Here is a 22754-nt window from a genome sequence, read left to right as displayed (position 1 = left end):
GGCCGTGCCACCGGGGAGGGGAGCACTGTCTCCATCCTGCCCACACCCTCCCCATTCTCCACCGGTCCCCCCACCTCCCCACCAGCCTCTCTCCACCCTCCCCTGCCTCCCCATCCCTCCACATCTCTCCCCACCTGCCGATCACCCCCATCCTCCTCAGCCTCCCGACGGCTCCTGCTGATTAATATTTAGGGGAGCCCCCCCCACAGCCAGCCTGCTAGCATATGGTTGACTGTAGAGGCACAGGAATGCCTTCTCAGATCTGTACTATTAGTGATGGCGGTGGAAACCTCGAAGGGAGAAAGATTGTGACCCTTGATTGGGTACCAGCTGCCTTCATGGTGATCAAAAGGAGGTTAGCGTTGCTACTTCTGTTTACTAGTAGCTGCAAATATAACAGTATGAAAGGGTTGTTGTAGCTACTTAGCTATGTTTACTGCTACTTATAAAGATAACACCATAGTAAGCCACGTAAACAGCTGAATAATGGCTCCTGTCTAGAATAGTGCTGATATTGTACCACCTAGAATATAGCATTACAATTATAGCGTTACTAAATGTTGCCCCCTAAAATAAAGTCCTTCCAAGTTAAATGTAGACTGGAGATACACTACTCCTCTATACATTCTGTCAGCCTGAGACAAATAATTGAACTTTTCAGTTGTTCCTCAGTGCAGCATGACCATACCATGATATGTGGCCTCGCGGTTAATAAGAGTGTTGGGCCAGTAACCGAAAGGTCGCTGGTTTGAATCCCTGAGCCGGCAATGTGGAAAAATCTGCCATTCTGCCCTTGAGCAAGGCAGTTAACCCCCAAGAACTTCTGCTCCCCGGGTGCCGATGCGTTGGATGTTGATTAAGGCAGTCTCCCGCACCTCTCTGATTCACAGGGGTTGGGTTCAATTTGTAAGACAAATTTCAGTTGAATGGATTCAGTTGTACACCTGGCTAAGTATCCCCATTCCCTAATGTCAATGCTATATTATAGTAGGAATATGTTTACAACATGCATCTTCAGTTATTGTGTCCTCCCCCTGCCACTCTACTAACACATCACTCTGCAGTGCGGTGCATTAATCCAGCCATGTTAGGGCGGGAAGGTCTGTAATCGGCTGATTCAGCAACAACACCATGGACTTATTCCCATTAGAGATATTAAGAGTGCTGTCATTCACTGTCTTTCAAACAGGGACCTGCCCTTTTGCATTGTAGTGCCTTTAAGTTGTATTAAGGTCTATAGGACATTAAGTTAATGTTTTGTGGTGCTGCCATGACAACCTTGTGAGGGGAGGAGGAAGACATTTCAGCTGGTCGGTTCTAACTCCTGTACACACGTTCATTTCTTTGTTATGTAACACATCTGCAAACTAGTGTTATAATTATGCCCTAATTAACACTATGCAAGTCAGTTGCACTGCGGATAGTAGTCGGCTATAACTTCAGCTGCATTTGGTGGTTTTATGTCATTAGGGCTGATATTAAATCAATGATACTCCGCTGTCTCCCACACCCATCACAACAAGCAAATGAAGACTAATTTGTAATCTGATATAATCATTATCATATTTTGTGTAGGTCATGAATAATTGCTTGGAGTTAAATGTAATAAAGCTTTGTGTTTCCTCCTAAGACAGATTGATGACTGTCACGGTGAGATAGGGTCATTTCATTTTGTGACATGTCAAGTGTGTGTGTGGGTGTGGTTGTGAATGGAGAATCCGGCAATAAGAGTAGCTTGATGACTATAAACAAATCAAATCTAATTGTATTGGTCGCATACACATATTTAACAGATGCTTTTGCAGGTGTAGTGAAATGCTTGTAAAAACGTTCTGGGCTAATAATGTGAGAAATAGCAGTGAGTTTAGAGTTGAATTGGTTTCTTGTTTGTTTGCCAATCTGAAATAGCTTTAAACACAGAGTTGTTTCCATAGGAAAAAGATGTTCGGGTGGGTGGAAAGATCATAGAAATAGAATGAATAGAACAGGGTTGTAATGTCTGACCCTGGCAATTTGACTGGTAAATGAATGGGTACATTCACAATGGCTGCCTGGTATTGTGATGCAATCATCTCCATGGTAATGTAAAATGTTCATTCAAATGATGCTAAGTGATGTGACTCATGCAATGGAATGTATTTTGTGTAATGTCAGATTGATGGGTACACCTCCTGTTTTTACTTCCTGCTTTGCACTTATGGGTAAACTCGCGATGGCCACCAGTCCACCCATTATGCCATAATTGACTTGGATGGGGACGCCCATTCTATTCATTCTATATCTATGGGAAAGATACTGTAGGAGTGAGAATAGTTTGTCTTTGTCAACATGGTTACTACCGCCTCATTGTGTATCTGATTTAAACTTAATTTCAATCTAATCAAATCGGGTTTGAAATGTGCACAATTGTGAAGCAAATTAAGGCATGTACTGGTAAATAAATACACAGTATTGTTGTTGAGCTTGGAATGTTAAATAGAAAAGGTCCCTTCTGTTTGCAATACATTCTTTATACACTGTTATTTTCACCATCTGGTCTCTGATGCTCAGTATGTCTCCTGATATTTGACAAGTCCGTCATGACGCTCACATTTATCACACCCCATTGGTCAGATAGCCTGGTCGAGGTACATTAGGTGAAGATAATTACTTTGATATCACATTAATGATCCACTTGACTCCCCCATCACCCTCAAAACACACTGTCACCACAGTCAGCAGTTGAGGAACTAACTTTGGTGCCGCAATTTAGTAAATGCATTCTCTGAATGTACTATGCTTTAGGTGATTTTCCGTCCTAACGTCGTTCTCAAGGTGTACACAATGGAGTGATACCATACGAACTCAATGACTGATGAACTCAATCAGAATGCTGCTTTCTAGAATGGCTGAAATGGGCTCAGATCTAAGCTTTGGGCGATGTTATAATAGCTCTTTGAATAGGTCAATTTATTCTCCCTTTTCTTGTCCTGTAGCTTGATTCAGACATGAATTGTGTCTTTCATACTGCATTGAACTCATACTGGTGATCGAACACGTTGGTATGAAGTACAATCTCAACTGATTTGGCTCTCGTTTAACCCTGATAAATAAACAATAACAGTTTGTCGAGGTCTGACTCCTGGAAGCTATTGGAGTGAAACTAGTCTGACTAATGATATTGGTATACAAGCCTCCCAGTCCCAACAACCAGGCACATTTCACTTTCACACGGAGAGATTTTTTTTTTAAAATTACCTCCCTTTAGATAGCTTTTAGCCACACTGTCATGGTAATTGAGATTATGTTTGATAATTAACAACCTCTGAAATGAGCCTGAGTGCAATTGCACTGGAACATTTTTAATTAATAAAATGGAAAATTAAAGCTGCATTTTCATAAGCTTTGCAGGGAAAATTCATCTTATGATTATAAATGGACAACCCTGATTTGTACTAATTAAACCTGATTTGCATATACAGGAAAGGATAACAGAGTTTGGTTTTGATTGCTCAAGGCCCCCTTTGTATTTCTGCGTACATGTGTACGCGAGGCAGGCAGCCTCTCTCTGCCAATATCGTGTTTGTCTCACTAACTGCCATTTGATCAGGGACTGCTTCAATTTAAAGTTTCAGCAACTTTCCCTCACAGCGTGTTGCCTCCTCCTCACCTCAGGTGGTGCACAACATACCAGCTGGATGTTTTGAGAGTACAGTTTCTGCATCCGACAGCAATCTGGAGATGATTTTATTTTGCTGAGGCTGAAACTGTGACGATCGTGTCACCGTAGGTCTGGTTATGTATGCACACACCACTGTAAGTCTCTCTGGATAAGAGCATCTGCTAAATTACTCAAATGTAAATGTTATTAATAACCAGGGTTTTTTCCTACATAGGAAACCACCTGATCGTAGGAAAAAGACCAGACTTTTTAACTCTCTTTTAAAGCTGCAGTCTTTCGTATTAGGATTAGTTTGATCTGTTGTTGTGGACCCAAGTGATGGGGCATCATGGAAGGAGTGGTTTGATATTAAAAGATCCTTATGAGAATAGGGAATGACAGAGCTTTGAATCACAACACAGGGGACCATTGTACTAATGGAAAAAGCCAGACTCTTTACCCAGATAAGCTTTACACAGTTTATCAAACGCATCTGAGTACAACTGGTCTTCATCTCAGTAACAAGAAGTTCACACCAGGACACATATGGCATTTTTTGATGCTGTGTTTTGTTTTAAAAAGGAAGCGCTTCAGGGCCAGATTTATTACCTGGTAGAGTGGTTGGAGAGTCACCCAAAGGGACTAAAGTGTGTCACTTAATCATCAAGGTGCTCAGTGAGAAAGCCCTCGATGGAGCCTCCAACACCACTTACGCCTCATGGGAGATGACGGATGCACCTGTCCAAGTGGGTGAGTAGCAGAGAGCTCGATGCACCAACAACCACCACTACTCAGTACATAGAGAAAAGGATAGGACCTGGGAATGAGTTGGCAACCAGACATTTAATATCAACTTGTTACCTTCACATTTCCACAAACAAGTTACTTATTTCAGGCGAGTTCAGTCTAATGTACAGTCAATTCATAGCAATTAATCTCCCTAGAGAAGTATGATAATTGTGCAGTTTGCGGTCAAGTGCATTATAATGGAAGGATAAGTGGTCGTGGTGAATGATGAGCTAATGTTAACTGAATCGAGGGGCTTTTACGGCGAAGGTGGCTATTTTTTTTATATTTTTTTTTGATTTTGTGTGTTTCTGTTGCCTACACTACTCGACGACAGCTCACAGGGCAAAACACAATGAAATCAAATGCATACTCTATATAGTGGTCCAGGCTTTAGAATCCTATGTGGATTTACTCTTAAAGGACAGTCACTGTCAAAATGTACACCACAGAGCAGGGGTACTCAAGTACTAGGTCCGGTCACACAATTATTTTAGGTGGCAAAGGTCCAGATGGATAATGTAATCAGCGTAGTAACAAACCCCCACCTCGCAACTCATGCGACCTCAAACTGTTCACACCACTCTTGTTAGCGGAGAGAAAAATTTGCTGTTTTAAAGCTAATTTCCCGCAATTCTACACATTTTGCATGGGGCAGAGATTTTCTTTGCTGTTTTTAAGCTAATTTATTGCAATTCTATGCGTTCTTCCATGTCTTATGTGTGTTATATGATACCAGGGGTCGAAGCCTGACCGAGTAAAAAAAACACACCCATAGGAAAACACACAATCACACATGCACTCACACACATTTGAAAAAGAAAAAACAGTCGTTTGAGGGTATTTGCTCAGATAGCCAGCAGTGGATAGAGAGACAAAAACACAAACATTTCCAAACGATTCTCTGTATGACAGCTTGGCTGATGATGCCTGTGTGCCCAACACAGGTCCATATCAATGAGTAGACTCACAACACACACGGCCTGGCTGTATGCCTCTCTCTACCTACTGCTGCGAGTGTAGGTAGCTTGGCCTGGCTGTATGCCTCTCTCTACCTACTGCTGCGAGTGTAGGTAGCTTGGTCTGGCTGTATGTCTCTCTCTACCTACTGCTGCGAGTGTAGGTAGCTGTATGCCTCTCTCTATCTACTGCTGAGTGTAGGTAGCTTGGCCTGGCTGTATGCCTCTCTCTACCTACTGCTGCGAGTGTAGGTAGCTTGGCCTGGCTGTATGCCTCTCTCTATCTACTGCTGCGAGTGTAGGTAGCTTGGCCTGGCTGTATGCCTCTCTCTATCTACTGCTGCGAGTGTAGGTAGCTTGGCCTGGCTGTATGCCTCTCTCTATCTACTGCTGCGAGTGTAGGTAGCTTGGCCTGGCTGTATGCCTCTCTCTACCTACTGCTGCGAGTGTAGGTAGCTTGGCCTGGCTGTATGCCTCTCTCTATCTACTGCTGCGAGTGTAGGTAGCTTGGCCTGGCTGTATGCCTCTCTCTACCTACTGCTGCGAGTGTAGGTAGCTTGGCCTGGCTGTATGCCTCTCTCTATCTACTGCTGCGAGTGTAGGTAGCTTGGCCTGGCTGTATGCCTCTCTCTACCTACTGCTGTGAGTGTAGGTAGCTTGGCCTGGCTTACGCCCGATTGGTCAAGGAGAACTGTTGACGACCGCTTGATGCCTTTCAGAACACGCCTACATCCCTCCAAGCTTTATACTTGACATATGCCAAGTGTTATTAGGCCCTGAATAGAGAGGATGAATGGAAATGGAAATGGGATCAAGGTGACGGTTCTGGTAGTTCTGGAGAGGAATGTGTGAGAGCCTCCTGTCGTTCGTGTGCTTCTCCAGTTAGGAGTTCATCCTAGTGTTGCTGCTTGTTTGATTCATTTATGCTGTTGTACCATCAGAAGATATCACAGCTCAGTAGCGTAGGTTTGACTTGGTGAGGAATAGGAAACACTCAACACGGATTGGTTACACACACACTACCTCACACAAAATTGTGTGTATATGAAAGAGACAGCACAAGGGAGTTGTGGAATCTTTTTCTTCTTCTTGAGTCGAAATTGAATTTATACATTTTTCCAGGCTCAAACTGGCTGGTCTTGCAGGGAATGGAGCCCCATGCTATTGGCTGATGTGATATTTATCACTCTAATTATATCTTCTGGACTCTTCCACAAGATGCCTGCATTCCCGCTCAGTCACCTTTGTACATTCAATCTACTTCAGTTTGCAAAAGCCTAAAATAAACTGTATGCTTTGCAATTACATTTTCTCCCCTCCAATGTGTTAAAATAAATATATCATATCATATCATATCATCATATCATTTCACTCTGCATTGTTATGCATTCGGCTATTCACTCACATCATATCATTGTTGTCTGAACTGGACAGCCTACAGCCAAATTATGGCTGGTTAAATTAAGGTTAAAGTATGAGAATGCTGCTTTATCTCATTTTGTTTTACAAAACAAATGACTTATTGCTCAAACCTGATTGCTCATGCTCACATGGATTCAATTAAACATAGAAACGGAATGAAGCATAAAGAGGGTGTACACTTTACAGGCCTTGCAGAAACTCATTACTGTGTGATCAATGCAGGAGTCAGAGGAATTTGTCTCTTCCGTGGCTTCGTCTTTTGTGGAGTGGCAGCCTTGGCCGCAATTGCCAGGCTGAATTAAAATGATATGTGCCTCTGAAAGCATATCCATCTCCTCTCTTTTTCAACATCTACATTTTCACAGGACCTGCTGTATAGATTCTGCCCTATAGAGGCGCATACAGAATATATCACACGCTTCAGAAATGTGATTATCTTCTTCAAAACAAGGCAAACTGAACAGGACAGGCGATCATTCTGAGTAAACCATAACAATACATGTGCATTAAGATGTGGATTCGTGGTTTGTAGAGATCCTTGTTCCAACATAATGTGGAAGAAGTGGTGGAGAGTAATCCTCTTCAATGTGGACATTTGTGGACAAGCATTCACTGTGTAACCCTGTCTCTCCCTCTCTCGCCACCCCCCCATCCCTCCCCCAGGTAACCGCCCGTGTGTAGTACTGACAGCACGGGTCCACCCTGGGGAGAGTAACGCCAGCTGGGTGATGAAGGGAACCCTGGAGTTTCTGTGTAGCAGTGACCCGGTGGCTGAGGCACTGAGGGAGGCCTACATCTTTAAGATTATTCCCATGCTCAACCCCGACGGGGTCATCAACGGCACGTACGTACCGCGCTCTGACACCCACCCTAACATTTGACCTCTATCCTCAGACCTATACCTGTCACCCTCCATGTTAACCAGTACACTTTCATTTAGCTAGGCACTCCAGGAAGCTAACCTGTATGTCCAGGATACCACATGGTTATCTTACTGACACGATGGGTATGCAATGTCGTGTGAGTCTGTGGCATCGTCATACTGTCAATAGAGAAAGAAGAATTAACAGGAAGGGAGTTTGGGTTGGAGTCAAGTCCCAACTCAAACTCCCTGCCTTTGGCCCCTTTGCATTACATTGTATCAAATGTATTTGTAAGTGCAAATCTGTTTAGTAGTACCAGTACTTAACAAAAGCAACAGCGTCATATTGGTAGTCTTATTAATGGACTGGAGGGTGATCGATAAGCCTCTTCACCCCTCTGTACCAATCACTGACCTTACTCCTTATACTGACAGCATGTAGAAACTAGACCCAGTCAGAGCTGCAGTATTTTCATTATCACCAGGCTGGTGCTCAGTGAGCCTGAGCAGAACAATCATTGATCAGACTGTAGCCTATTACATACTGCTTGTTTGGGGCTTGAGAGAGATTAACTCAATATGGACAACAACTTGGTATTGTAGGTCATGTTGTCTGAAGCTATTCCCACTTCTCTACGGTGTCCAGGTTTTAGCGACTGCAATGAGAGTACAAGATTACGATTTTTAACGCAACAATAAACATTTAAGGGGTCTTCTAAAAGTTGTATGCATAAATCCCCCAAACGCATATGTTATTACCATTAGAATACATATACATGCTGAAGTGCCATGACCCTTTTGAAATGGAAATTGTGATTCGATATGTTGAAAGATCACATTTGCTTATATCAGTTTCGCCACAGATCTCAGGAAGACAGAAATGCACTACACATAGAGCAGAGCTAATCTGAGATCAGAGCTGTCTGACCATGTTGAACCATCCTTTAATTTCCTTTTCTGTTCATCGAACCATGAAGACACAACATTTACTTTGGCTTGTACATTGGACTTATTGAAATGCGTCTTCCGCTTGCATTTTTACAATCCATCTCCCTTGGCAACTGATTGAGGTGTCAAGTTGTTTGCCGTTCGGGGGAACACAAACACAAACTTGTTTCACTGTGCACTATCTTGACTCTCTGCTGCTATTTTCAGCTCACACATACAGCATGAATTATTGGGTCTTCAGATATGATAATTGCTACGAGTCTGAAAGCCCAATCTGCATCACACAGCTGGTCTGACCAGAGGGAGAGGGAGATGTAAACCAAGCTGACTTTTTGACTAACAGCCTTTTGCTTTTCTGTTATTTTCCTGATTGCAGAGAGAGAGAGAGAGAGAGAGGGTGATGACAGTATGCTAGCTGCTTGTATTTAGCAGGGGACCAAACGGTAAGAGGTGAGAACAGAGTAGTGTGTGTCAGTAGGGAATCCACTAGTGTAAAACCAGGAATAGCACATGCACAGCCACATCCCTATGTCTGACTGTGACACTCACTGTCTGACAGCTTTCGTGTGGAATCCCCGGTGGTCTGCGCAGCGGTAGCCTGCCCAGCCGGGCATGTCAGCGCAAGCAGCTATTTACTTAGACATTTTGGTGTGAAATCTGAGAAGACGGGGAAACCAAGTGTATCTTTTCATACCTTCAGTGACAGGTTTTTCAAATGTATTTAGAGCGCCCTGAAATTGGGCATTTGAGGGCAAAGCTGTGAAAGACGAAGTATTGATTTCCTCCAATATAGCATATTGGACAAGCCATTTGAGGTCGGAGCATGACATATTGGGGTCCATTGTTGACAAGGGCAGTATGTGTTCAGTGGTGAGTGCTGCTCAATGTTTCAGACTGCCAGATGAGAACTCATTTAAATGTTAGTCATTTAGCAGACGCTCTTATCCAGAGTGACTTACGGGAGCAATTAGGGTTAATTGCCTTGCTCAAGGGCACATTGGCAGATTTTTAACCTCGTCCGCTCAGGGATTCAAACCAGTAGGCTACCTGCTGCCTGTCTAATGAAACATAAATACTAACATCACCATGCACACACCATGGAATTGCTTGATGTTTTGTTCCTTTGTTACAACTAATGTGTTCCGTTAAAGGAATTAAGCATCAGTTAATAAAACTCATTGAGCTTTTGAGATATTTGACACAAAATGTCATCATTAGATCTGAGCGGTTAATTGTCCCTGAAATTGAATTCGTTTTCTGTGAGTGATGATAAAAGACGTTGGCATTGCACGGCACCATATCACTTCTGATACTCTGCTTTAGTGGGAGATAGAAGACATGAAGACTTAGGGTTCAGTGTTGAGGAGTACAGAACAAAAATATAAACACAACATGTAAAGTGTTGGTTTCATGAGCTGAAATAAAAGATCCCAGAAATCTTAAAGCTTATTTCTCTCAAATTGTGTGGAACAATTTGTTTACATCCCTGTTAGTGAGCATTTCTCATTTGCCAAGATAATCCATCCACCTGACAGGTGTGGTATATCAAGAAGCTGATTAAACAGCATGATCATTACACAGGTGCACCTTGTGCTGGAGACAATAAAATGCCACTCTAAAATGAGCAATTTTGTCACACAACACAATGCCACAGATGTCTCAAGTTTTGAGGGAGTGTGCAATTGGCATGCTGACTGCAGGTGTCATGCGGGTGAAAGAGGACCCAAAAGCGACTTAACAGAAACAGAGTTTATTCAAGTCCAAACAGGGAATAACAGAAATCCTCTAGTCTGTAGAGGGGAATAACAGGAGAAGCGGCCACAGACTGCAGGTCGGGTAGGCGCAGGCCGTAGTTGACAGAGACACCTGCTCACACGCAGCATCTGATGAAGGCAAAAAACACGACAGGACAGGGCGATACACAATCACAGCAAAAACACGACAGGACAGGGCGAAACGCAATCACAGCATGGTGAATACTAAACAAGGAACCGACGGGACAGGAACGGAACACAAAGGAATAAATAGGGACTCTAATCAGGGGAAAGGATCGGGAACAGGTGTGGGAAGACTAAATGATGATTAGGGGAATAGGAACAGCTGGGAGCAGGAACGGAACGACAGAGAGAAGAGAGAGCGAGAGAGTGAGAGTGGGAGGGAGAGAGAGGGATAGAAAAGGGAAAGAACCCAATAAGACCAGCAGAGGGAAACGAACAGAATGGGGAGCACAGGGACAAGACATGATAATAAATGACAAACATGACAGTACCCCCACTCACCGAGCGCCTCCTGGCGCACTCGAGGAGGAATCCTGGCGGCAACGGAGGAAATCATCGATGAGTGAACGGTCCAGCACGTCCCGAGACGGAACCCAACTCCTCTCCTCAGGACCGTAACCCTCCCAATCCACTAAGTATTGGTGACCCCGTCCCGAACGCATGTCCATGATCTTATGTACCTTGTAAATAGGTGCGCTCTCGACAAGGACGGGAGGGGGAGGGAAGACGAACGGGGTGCGAAGAAAGGGCTTAACACAGGAGACATGGAAGACAGGATGGACGCGACGAAGATGTCGCGGAAGAAAGTCGCACAGCGACAGGATTGACGACCTGGGAGACACGGAACGGACCAATGAACCGCGGAGTCAACTTACGAGAAGCTGTCGTAAGAGGAAGGTTGCGAGTGGAAAGCCACACTCTCTGGCCGCAACAATACCTTGGGCTCTTAATCCTGCGTTTATTGGCGGCTCTCACAGTCTTCCCCGCAGACAAAGGCAGACCGGTAATGAAGCCTAAGGCGATGTGAGACCATGGTCGAGAAGGAATGGGAGCGGTCTGAGACGACCGGCAGGAGGAGAGTTACCCGACTTAGTCTGCGCGCAGTCCGAACAAGCAGCCACGAAACGGCGCGTGTCACGCTCCTGAGTCGGCCACCAAAAGCGCTGGCGAATAGACGCAAGAGTGCCTCGAACACCGGGATGACCAGCTAACTTGGCAGAGTGAGCCCACTGAAGAACAGCCAGACGAGTGGAAACAGGAACGAAAAGGAGGTTACTAGGACAAGCGCGCGGCGACGCAGTGTGCGTGAGTGCTTGCTTAACCTGTCTTTCAATTCCCCAGACTGTTAACCCGACAACACGCCCATAAGGAAGAATCCCCTCGGGATCAGTAGAAGCCACAGAAGAACTAAACAGACGGGATAAGGCATCAGGCTTGGTGTTCTTGCTACCCGGACGGTAAGAAATCACAAACTCGAAACGAGCGAAAAACAACGCCCAACGATTGACGGGCATTAAGTCGTTTGGCAGAACGGATGTACTCAAGGTTCTTATGGTCTGTCCAAACGACAAAAGGAACGGTCGCCCCCTCCAACCACTGTCGCCATTCGCCTAGGGCTAAGCGGATGGCGAGCAGTTCACGGTTACCCACATCATAGTTGCGCTCAGATGGCGACAGGCGATGAGAAAAATAAGCGCAAGGATGAACCTTATCGTCAGACTGGAAGCGCTGGGATAGAATGGCTCCCACGCCTACCTCTGAAGCGTCAACCTCGACAATGAATTGTCTAGTGACGTCAGGAGTAACGAGGATAGGAGCGGACGTAAAACGTTCTTTTAGAAGATCAAAAGCTCCCTGGGCGGAACCGGACCACTTAAAACACGTCTTGACAGAAGTAAGAGCTGTGAGAGGGGCAGCAACTTGACCGAAATTACGAATGAAACGCCGATAGAAATTAGCGAAACCTAAAAAGCGCTGCAACTCGACACGTGACCTTGGAACGGGCCAATCACTGACAGCTTGGACCTTAGCGGAATCCATCTGAATGCCTTCAGCGGAAATAACGGAACCGAGAAAAGTAACGGAGGAGACATGAAAAGAGCACTTCTCAGCCTTTACGTAGAGACAATTCTCTAAAAGGCGCTGTAGAACACGTCGAACGTGCTGAACATGAATCTCGAGTGACGGAGAAAAAATCAGGATATCGTCAAGATAGACAAAAACAAAGATGTTCAGCATGTCTCTCAGAACATCATTAACTAATGCCTGAAAAACAGCTGGCGCATTGGCGAGACCGAACGGCAGAACCCGGTACTCAAAATGCCCTAACGGAGTGTTAAACGCCGTTTTCCACTCGTCCCCCTCTCTGATGCGCACGAGATGGTAAGCGTTACGAAGGTCCAACTTAGTAAAGCACCTGGCTCCCTGCAGAATCTCGAAGACTGATGACATAAGGGGAAGCGGATAACGATTCTTAACCGTTATGTCATTCAGCCTCGATAATCCACGCAGGGGCGCAGAGTACCGTCCCTCTTCTTAACAAAAAAGAACCCCGCCCGGCCGGAGAAGAAGAAGGCACTATGGTACCGGCGTCAAGAGACACAGACAAATAATCCTCGAGAGCCTTACGTTCGGGAGCCGACAGAGAGTATAGTCTACCTCGAGGAGGAGTGGTCCCCGGAAGGAGATCAATACTACAATCATACGACCGGTGAGGAGGAAGGGAGTTGGCTCGGGACCGACTGAAGACCGTGCGCAGATCATGATATTCCTCCGGCACTCCTGTCAAATCGCCAGGTTCCTCCTGAGAAGTAGGGACAGAAGAAACGGGAGGGATGGCAGACATTAAACACTTCACATGACAAGAAACGTTCCAGGATAGGATAGAATTACTAGACCAATTAATAGAAGGATTATGACATACTAGCCAGGGATGACCCAAAACAACAGGTGTAAACGGTGAACGGAAAATCAAAAAGAAATAGTCTCACTGTGGTTACCAGATACTGTGAGAGTTAAAGGTAGTGTCTCAAATTTGATACTGGGAAGATGACTACCATCTAAGGCAAACATGGGCGTAGGCTTGTCTAACGGTCTGAAAGGAATGTTATGTTTCCGAACCCATGCTTCGTCCATGAAACAACCCTCAGCCCCAGAGTCAATCAAGGCACTGCATGTAGCACCGAACCGGTCCAGCGTAGATGGACCGACATAGTAGTACAAGATCTAGATGAAGAGACCAGAGTAGTAGCGCTCACCAGTAGCCCTCCGCTTACTGATGGGCTCTGGCCTCTTACTGGACATGAATTAACAAAATGTCCAGCAACTCCGCAATAGAGGCACAGGCGGTTGGTGATCCTCCGTTCCCTCTCCTTAGTCGAGATGCGAATCCCTCCCAGCTGCATGGGCTCAGTCTCAAAGCCAGAGGAGGGAGATGGTTGCGATGCGGAGCAGGGAAACACCGTTGATGCGAGCTCTCTTCCACGAGCCCGGTGACGAATATCTACCCGTCGTTCTATGCGGATGGCGAGAGCAATCAAAGAGTCCACATCTGAAGGAACCTCCCGGGAGAGAATCTCATCCTTAACCACTGCGTGGAGTCCCTCCAGAAAACGAGCGAGCAGCGCCGGCTCGTTCCACTCACTAGAGGCAGCAAGAGTGCGAAACTCAATAGAATAATCCGTTATGGACCGTTCACCTTGGCATAAGGAAGCCAGGGCCCTAGAAGCCTCCCTACCAAAAACTGAACGGTCAAAAACCCGAATCATCTCCTCTTTAAAGTTCTGGAACTTGTTAGAGCAATCAGCCCTTGCCTCCCAGATAGCTGTGCCCCATTCTCGAGCCCGGCCAGTAAGGAGTGAAATGACGTAAGCAACCCGAGCTCTCTCTCTAGAGTATGTGTTGGGTTGGAGAGAGAACACAATCTCACACTGCGTGAGAAAGGAGCGGCACTCAGTGGGCTGCCCGGAGTAGCAAGGTGGGTTATTAACCCTAGGTTCTGGAGGCTCGGCAGGCCAGGAAGTAACAGGTGGCACGAGACGTAGACTCTGGAACTGTCCAGAGAGGTCGGAAACCTGAGCGGCCAGGTTCTCCACGGCATGGCGAGCAGCAGACAATTCCTGCTCGTGTCTGCCGAGCATGGCTCCTTGGATCTTGACGGCAGTGTAACGAGCGTCTGAAGTCGCTGGGTCCATTCCTTGGTCGGTTCCTTCTATCATGCGGGTGAAAGAGGACCCAAAAGCGACTTAACAGAAACAGAGTTTATTCAAGTCCAAACAGGGAATAACAGAAATCCTCTAGTCTGTAGAGGGGAATAACAGGAGAAGCGGCCACAGACTGCAGGTCGCTTCGGGTAGGCGCAGGCCGTAGTTGACAGAGACACCTGCTCACACGCAGCATCTGATGAAGGCAAAAAACACGACAGGACAGGGCGATACACAATCACAGCAAAAACACGACAGGACAGGGCGAAACGCAATCACAGCATGGTGAATACTAAACAAGGAACCGACGGGACAGGAACGGAACACAAAGGAATAAATAGGGACTCTAATCAGGGGAAAGGATCGGGAACAGGTGTGGGAAGACTAAATGATGATTAGGGGAATAGGAACAGCTGGGAGCAGGAACGGAACGACAGAGAGAAGAGAGAGCGAGAGAGTGAGAGTGGGAGGGGGAGAGAGAGGGATAGAAAGAGGGAAAGAACCCAATAAGACCAGCAGAGGGAAACGAACAGAATGGGGAGCACAGGGACAAGACATGATAATAAATGACAAACATGACAGCAGGAATGTCTAACAGAGCTCTTGCAAGATAATTTAATGTTAATTTCTCGACCATGAGCCGCTTCAAAACATTGTTTTAGAGAATTTGGCAATACATCCAACTGGCCTCACAACCGCAGACCACGTGTAACCACACTAGCCCAGGACCTCCACATCCGGCTTCTTCACCTGCGTAAACGTCTGAGGAGGGGGAGGTGTGTATTTCTATCTGTAATAAAGCCCTTTTGCAGGAAAAACCTCATTCTAGTTGGCTGGGCCTGGCTCCCAGGGGGGTGGCTCTGTTTTCCAAGTGGATCGGGCTATGCCCTCCAGGCCCACCCACGGCTGCACCCCTGCCCAGTCATGTGAAATCCATAGATTAGGGTCTAATGAATTTATTTCAATTGACTGATTTCCTTCTATGAACTGTAACTCAGTAAAATGTTTGACATTGTTGCTTGTTGTGTTTATATTTTTATTCTGTAATAGTTCAACTAGTAATTTAACTACAGTTTGTAGTATGTTGGTTTAACTAAATTCAAATCTATAGTATGTAGCGTTGTTGCTAACTTCTAGAACTACTTCTTAGCAAAAGGAATAGAACATATGGGTGAAGTAGGCAATCATTTCCTTTTTTTCGGCATCAGACCTGCCTAATTCTCACTTGAAACATTGTTTTTGTGTTTAATCGGCTAAATTCTACATTCTACATCTGACCCCAAAGTGATCTGTTCTTGCAACTTGTAGTGTATGACATTTAAGGTTTACAGTATATATGATAATTTTTCACAAAGTAGTTTGGATGTAGTAAACTACTTTTTCAAAGTAACTTTAGTTAAATAAACTATATTTTTCTTAAGAGTAGCTTCCCCAACAATGCTTTTCCACATGTTAAATCAGAGAGTGTGTGTTGGAGCAGCAAGCTCTGTACAGCTCTAGACCTGGCTCCAGCTGTCTCACTGTACTGCACCTATCCTGTCTTCACAGGCGGCCTGAGCATTTTTCTTTGCCCTATTTTTCCTACATTGTTTTGTTCCTATTTTAATGATGTAACTTGTTTTGTGACCCATGTACTAATTTTCACTTGAATTCGGACCTGGCCATGCTCTGAAGGCAACCCACACATGCCCGGGATACTTTGAATGCTGCTGACTCTGCTTGGGTGGAGTAGCTCAGAGGCAGACATTAGTTTTGAGTCAAAATCACCAATAAGCTCGACTCAATAGAACATATCCCAGAGATTCATGGGTGTTGGATACAAGCACACGTTGGGAATTGAACTTTGTTGGAACAGCCTGTGTGTGTGTGTGTGTGTGTGTGTGTGTGTGTGTGTGTGTGTGTGTGTGTGTGTGTGTGTGTGTGTGTGTGTGTGTGTGTGTGCGTGTGCGTGTGCGTGTGCGTGTGCGTGTGCGTGTGCGTGTGCGTTTAAATGTTTAAATGTGATAATATTCTTCCATTATGCCAGGGGGTTGCTCGGGAAAGACAACATGTTATTTTTAGTCTGTTTGATTTAGTGGATGAGATTTACCCAAGACAAGCCTCCTAAGTCAAGTCTCTTTGACTGCTGGGACTCCTAGTCTCAGCTCGGCTGATTTGAGAAGTTTGAGGATGCGTCTCACATCTTGCCTTTGACAGCCTGTCTCCTCTCCACCATTGATGTTTATCACAACTCTCTGGTCTATAATTATGTAGGGAGAACAACTCGATGTGCGTGGAGGGGAATACTGTCCTGCTTCTTACCTTCCTACATGTGACCTGCGTTTCTCACTCTGCCAGCCAGGTGGGGACTGACTGGTGTGAATAGATTGTAATTTCCAACACCGACCTTGGGAATGGAGGAACAGAAGATTGCATCAACTAGCCCCTGGGGAAGGACGACTTCCTGTAGCCAAATTTGAGAACCTGTCAAAGTGGATCATCTTGTTATCACAACCAGACTTGAAGACCTTAACACGACATTGACATTTCACAGTCAGGCAAAATTAATTTGTATGTTCACCTTGAGGTATTTGTCTTAAACACTATAAAATAATGTGCTATCTAGAACCTTAAAGGGGTCTTTGGCTGTCCCCATAGGAGAACCCTTTGAAAAACAAAAATATTGGGGAGGCAGGTAGCCTAGTGGTTAGAGTGTGGGGCCAGTAACCGAAAGGTCAAATCCCCGTTCTGCTCCTGAACAAGGCCGTCATTGTAAATAAGAATTTGTTCTTAACTGACTTGCCTAGAAAAATAAAGGTAAAACACTTTTTTTAAGAACCCTTTTTGCTTCCAGTTAGAACCATTTTGGTTCTAGACAGAACCTTTTGGAGTTCCAGGTAGAACCCTTTCCACAATAGGTTTTATATTGAACCCAAAAGGGTTCTACCTGGAATTAAAATGGGTTCTCTATTGAACCGAAAAGTGTTCTCCTATGGGGACAGAACCCTTTTGGAACCCTTTTTTCTATGAGTGTAGCGGAGAGCAGGGGCGTGCTACAGTAGCGTTGGCAGTTTATCTGATCAGCGTTACACCTGCAATGTTTGAACAGAATGTTAGCATCCAGGCAGCTCTTTAACTACCATTCATTGTCAATGGTGCCATCACCACAACACAGAGGCCCTTATTAGACCATTCAGCTGCACAATGGCACAAGGGACATGAATGGATGAAACAAATGGGAGTTTTTCACTGAGTTTTTAAATTTCTGTTCCCCCTTTACATGCAGTGAGAGTGGGACCGGTGACCATGACATTGGAGGTCACATTTGAGCACAGTCCAATGCCCGAGAGAAGGGATGGTTATATTTCTATAACTGTTCAGCTGGCTTTAACCATGCTATCTCTCCCAGTTCCTACCTCTGGGTGAGGGACCAGACCAGCTGGGGGATGGTTAAACCCAGCCAGCCAGGGACAAGGTTGGTTTTAAATATTTTTGTGTCAATAGCATCGGTTTGCCTCAATTATAGGTGAGTGTATCCAGTATTAGACTCAGTAGGGTGCTCTCACTCCATCTCTTGAACAAGGAGTAATCTTGCCCCTAGCTCAGAGAATCAGAAAAAGGCCTGACCCCATTCCATTTGTATTGCTGACACAGAAAGAACATTTATTCTCAAGGTAGAAGCTGGCCAGATCACATTGGCGAGATGTTTTTTTTTCTTTGACTGGAGTCAGTATGAGCCATTTTGTGGTATTGTGTTTTTCATTAGGAGAGAGGTGGTTTCTACACACTAAAAACAAATGGCTCTATATTGTGCCAGTTCTTTGGCTTGTCTCGATAGCGAACCCCTTTTTGGATGGTTCTATAAAGAACCATGCTCGTAAGGTTCTACAAAAAAAACATTTAAAAAAGACACCAAATATGTTTTTTTCTAGCGGTACAACCCTTTTGATGCTGTATAGAACCCTTTTTAATGGTTCTGTATATGTAACGCTTCTCGTTGGTGGAAGGAGAGGAGGACCAAAATGCAGCGTTGTAAGTGTTCGTCATATTTTAATTGAAAAAAAACTGAACACTACACAAAATAACAACGAAGAGAAAACGAAACAGTTCTGTCAGGTGGACAGACACTAAACAGAAATTAATCGCCCACAACCAAAATGGGGAAAACAGGCTACAACGATCGACAGCTGCCTCTGATTGAGAACCATACCAGGCCAAACACAGAAATACAGCATAGAAAAAAGAACATAGACTACCCACCCCAACTCACGCCCTGACCAAACTAACTGTGTATTATTTGACAAGTTGAATCAAGTGTGCTAGTTCTGGAATGGCTGGGGGTCCCTGAGGAGGGAAATGAGAACCACTGTTGTAGACATCAGTTCTCCATTGACACAACGCCATATATGAGTCTTTCAAAAATCACAATCACTGGCCATTGTCATATTTAACATACAATGGCGTAACACAACAGATCACATCAACTGGAATGACACTCTCACTCACGGTTGCACAAAAAGAGCTTTGCCATTGCCCCTACATTTCAATTATCACTAAAAGAAGAAATAACTATTTTCTGAACCGCAAATAACCATTAACCGGCTCAAATGGTTCTTCATTATGGTCATTATGGTTCCACATACAGTAGAACCATGCCCTCCCAAAGAACCCTTGAGGAATCTTCTGTGTGTACCCGCCTCTTTAAAAACACATTTTTATTCAAGTTGAGTGGTACTTTAGGTACTTTTTTATTGTCCATTTTCATCAGGTACCATTTAATAGTTTTTTGTAATGTCTCCTGTTGTGTCTACCTGCCTTTTGTTGTCATAAAGCAGTCTATTCGTAACGGTTTTCTTTAGGTGAAGTAGAGGCGGACCAAAATGCAGCGTGGTTGTTATTCATTGTACTTTAATAAAGAAACTGTACCAGAATAAACTAACAAAACAACAAACGTGCAAAAACCTAAACCAGTCCTATCTGGTACAAAACACAGAGACAGGAACAATCACCCACAAACACACAGTGAAACCCAGGCTACCTAAATATGGTTCCCAATCAGAGACAATGACTAACACCTGCCCCTGATTTAGAACCATATCAGGCCAAACATAGAACTAGACAAACTAGACATGTAACATAGAATGCCCACTCAGATCACACCCTGATGTGTGACACTATTTCCTCACTCTTTCACACTCCATCATCTAGAACTCTGTACCGGCATTAGTTCTGCCTCAGCTTCTCTTCAGAGGTTACAGGAAATGTTCTACAGGTGTAGGATCTTAATTTTTATTATAATTAATGGACATTTTTGTAGGGGTTGATAATTTTAATGTAAGGGAAAATCAAGTCGGATATTTCAATGTGGAAATTAAAAACTTCAGAAGCCTTTTAAAACCTCAAATACACTAAAACGTTCTCCTGCAACAGGATGATCAAATTAAGATCCTACGTCTGTACCCTACCCTTCTGAAATCATAAAATAAATGTGTATGTCTGTAATTTTCTTTAATGCATGTTTACAATATGTGTAGAAAGCAGCAGACATGAAAGATTCATGTCACGGTTTCCACCCCGTCTTTGATAAAACCAGGAGAGGTACATGGGTCAGCCAGCCTCCCTGCCATGAACAAAGAGAGCAACGAGAGGAAGCATGGAGCTGAGCTGTATTAAAATGTTTTGATGCATGGGGGTGGTCCAGCATGTGACACTGACATATTATGGAGACCACTGTAGCCTGGATTGAGACAGGCCCATGATGAATGAGGAGAATCCACATTGTTCATCATTTCACAGCAAGGCTAACATTGACCACAGCCAAGCCCGTCCACTCTCCCCATACCATCCTCTCTTCCTCCCCCTCACAACCCTCCTCCCTCCGGTCCAGTGTTCTGGCACAGGTGATGGCTACCTTGCTCAGACGGGCCAGCAGATGAGATTTACCCACGGTTCTCTTCTTCCTCTGAGGCAGTTTTATCAGTAGGCCCTTCCCCTCTGCTCTTTCTGTGGGGGATGGAGGTAATGAGTCACTATCTCCCAGGCTTTGGTATCCCTCCCCAGTCCAGATCAATACCCTGGCATTTGAGTCATGGAGAAATACAATAGTGTGAATACAAAAGCCTCACAATTTGTCATTGTCCATTAGTTGATGTTTTCATTAGTGTGCTTACTATAGTAGCAAGGGCAAACATAAAATTGTACGTCAGAAATGTTTGTGTTATTAGAGTGGTTCTTCATGAATCTGCCCAGAGTCATTACTTCTACCTCTCTCTTGTTATTTCCATCCATGGCCTTGATCTCCTGCCCTCATGAAGGTAGAAATACAGTATAAAAACCTACTATTAAAAAGTGACTATAGCTCTAGTTGGACACTGGTGCTTGATGAGATGATACATTTGTTGCCTAAATTCAGTGTCATGTGTTGTCGTGTGTTGACAGCATACTGCATAGTGTCATGTGTTGAGAGGCTGATACAATATGTGAGCAGAGATACACTGTTGTTGCAATGAACAATCAACCCAGCAGGTTGATTGAAATCATTTTTCCCCCGAGGTCATCTTGGGAAGTTGATCGGTCACTTACAATGACCTTTCATATCTGTCAGCCTTTGGATGCCCTGAATGATCCCAGTTTGCTGCAGTTGATTGGAGGAGATCGAGAGATTGATCCACATTCGTGAATGAAATCTGCTGGTCACTATTCCTCTAACAGCAGAGTTGATAGAGAGAGTCATTGTCCTCACTGAACGTCGTCCAACCTGTATGTTTGTGCCAAGACCCAGTGGTTGTACCATTGATCAGAGAGGAAGCTATTAAACGGATGCATGTCAGATTTGTGTTACATGCTGGTCAGCTGTATGGGTTGGAGACAGTGTGTGCACCCCAAATGACACCCTATTCCCTATGTAGTGCACTACTGTTGACCAGGGATTTGGTCAAAAGTAGTGTACCGTATAGGGAATAGGGTGTCATTTGGGGCGCTCACAGAAACATTGGCTGTGACGCCGGCCGGGCCGGCGTGTTGAAGTCACGTTAACCTCCCTGGCCCTGGAAGTAGATTAAATTGACAAAGACATTGGGAATGGGATCCCAGAGGACCACACATAACTGGAAGCCCATGAAGCCCGTGACCTCATCATTGTTAATCTATTAGAGGCCATTTTATGCACCCATTTATGCATCCAGCCACTTTATAGTGAATATCAGGCGTTTCTCTTCATCATCTTTACTGTATATTGAATTGCTTCAAAGTACATGGAGTTGGGTTGTTTTACTGTGATCTATTTGTTAATGATGTACTGCACATGTACGTCACTACAACAACACCCTATTAGTGACGGGCCATTACAGATACACCTTGCTCACGCTAGCTACCTAGCCCTTATTGATTCATGTTGGTGGTGAGAGTCCTAAGAGGGAACCAACCGACACGAAACACTACCAGATGCATTCTGATAACATTCAAGTGGTGTGGCAGATAACGGATTCTGTAGACAACATGACTGATTCCCTTCCTGCTCGAGGTTACACAGTCTCAGAAATTAGGGATTGCTTTGTGTGCCTGGAATGAAATGACTGGGCCACTTCCAGGCTTACCCAAGCCTTTCATGCAGTTCAGAAAGCAGCATTCTGCACCAGACCCTATTTACAAAGGCTTAACACGACCAGGCAGGAAGGGAGAAGTTAGGCTCAGACAGCTATTAGATTCCAGAATGTACGTGAAATGGGAGGTATCATTGTGAAGGCAGTCAAGGGCACACCTTTGTGCTCACCATTCCAACTGGCTCACTTTTCTCCATTTCTGAGTCTGCTGGTTCGTTCTGCAGCAGAGCAGTTATATGAAATACTTAAGAAACCAAAATAATCCTACCATAAAAGTACATGAGTACATGATTCACAGAAGTATTGTTGTGAATTTTTAGATACTACTGTTGACACCCGCAATAACATCTCCTAAACATGTGGATGTGACCAATACAATTGGATTGGATTTGATTATGAGATCCACTTGGTCAGTGTCTCAGGGCTTAATTCAATCGCTCTCACATTGCATTATTCTCACAGTAGCTCTTTTTGCGATGGTTAACATTTACCACACAGTGTTTTTTTTTTTTTTTTGACTGTTTAAATCTATACTACCGGTGACAGGTAGACTCTCCTGTTTCCAGTGTTTTGAATC

The 22754-nt window shown here is 44.6% G+C and overlaps 1 protein-coding gene across 3 annotated transcripts in view; it reads left to right on the top strand.

The window, feature by feature from the left end:
* LOC124038159 (cytosolic carboxypeptidase 4) overlaps window positions 1–22754 on the top strand; it is a 183397-nt gene that overhangs the window by 66623 nt on the left and 94020 nt on the right. For all 3 annotated transcript variants that reach the window (XM_046353684.1, XM_046353676.1, XM_046353694.1), the window contains one exon: window positions 7471–7651. In XM_046353684.1, coding sequence (XP_046209640.1) covers window positions 7471–7651 — 181 coding nt within the window. The remainder of the gene's footprint in view (window positions 1–7470; window positions 7652–22754) is intronic.

Source organism: Oncorhynchus gorbuscha, linkage group LG01 (assembly GCF_021184085.1).
Source record: "Oncorhynchus gorbuscha isolate QuinsamMale2020 ecotype Even-year linkage group LG01, OgorEven_v1.0, whole genome shotgun sequence".
NCBI classification, from domain to species: Eukaryota; Metazoa; Chordata; class Actinopteri; order Salmoniformes; family Salmonidae; genus Oncorhynchus; species Oncorhynchus gorbuscha.
This window is presented reverse-complemented; position numbering and strand designations above follow the sequence as displayed.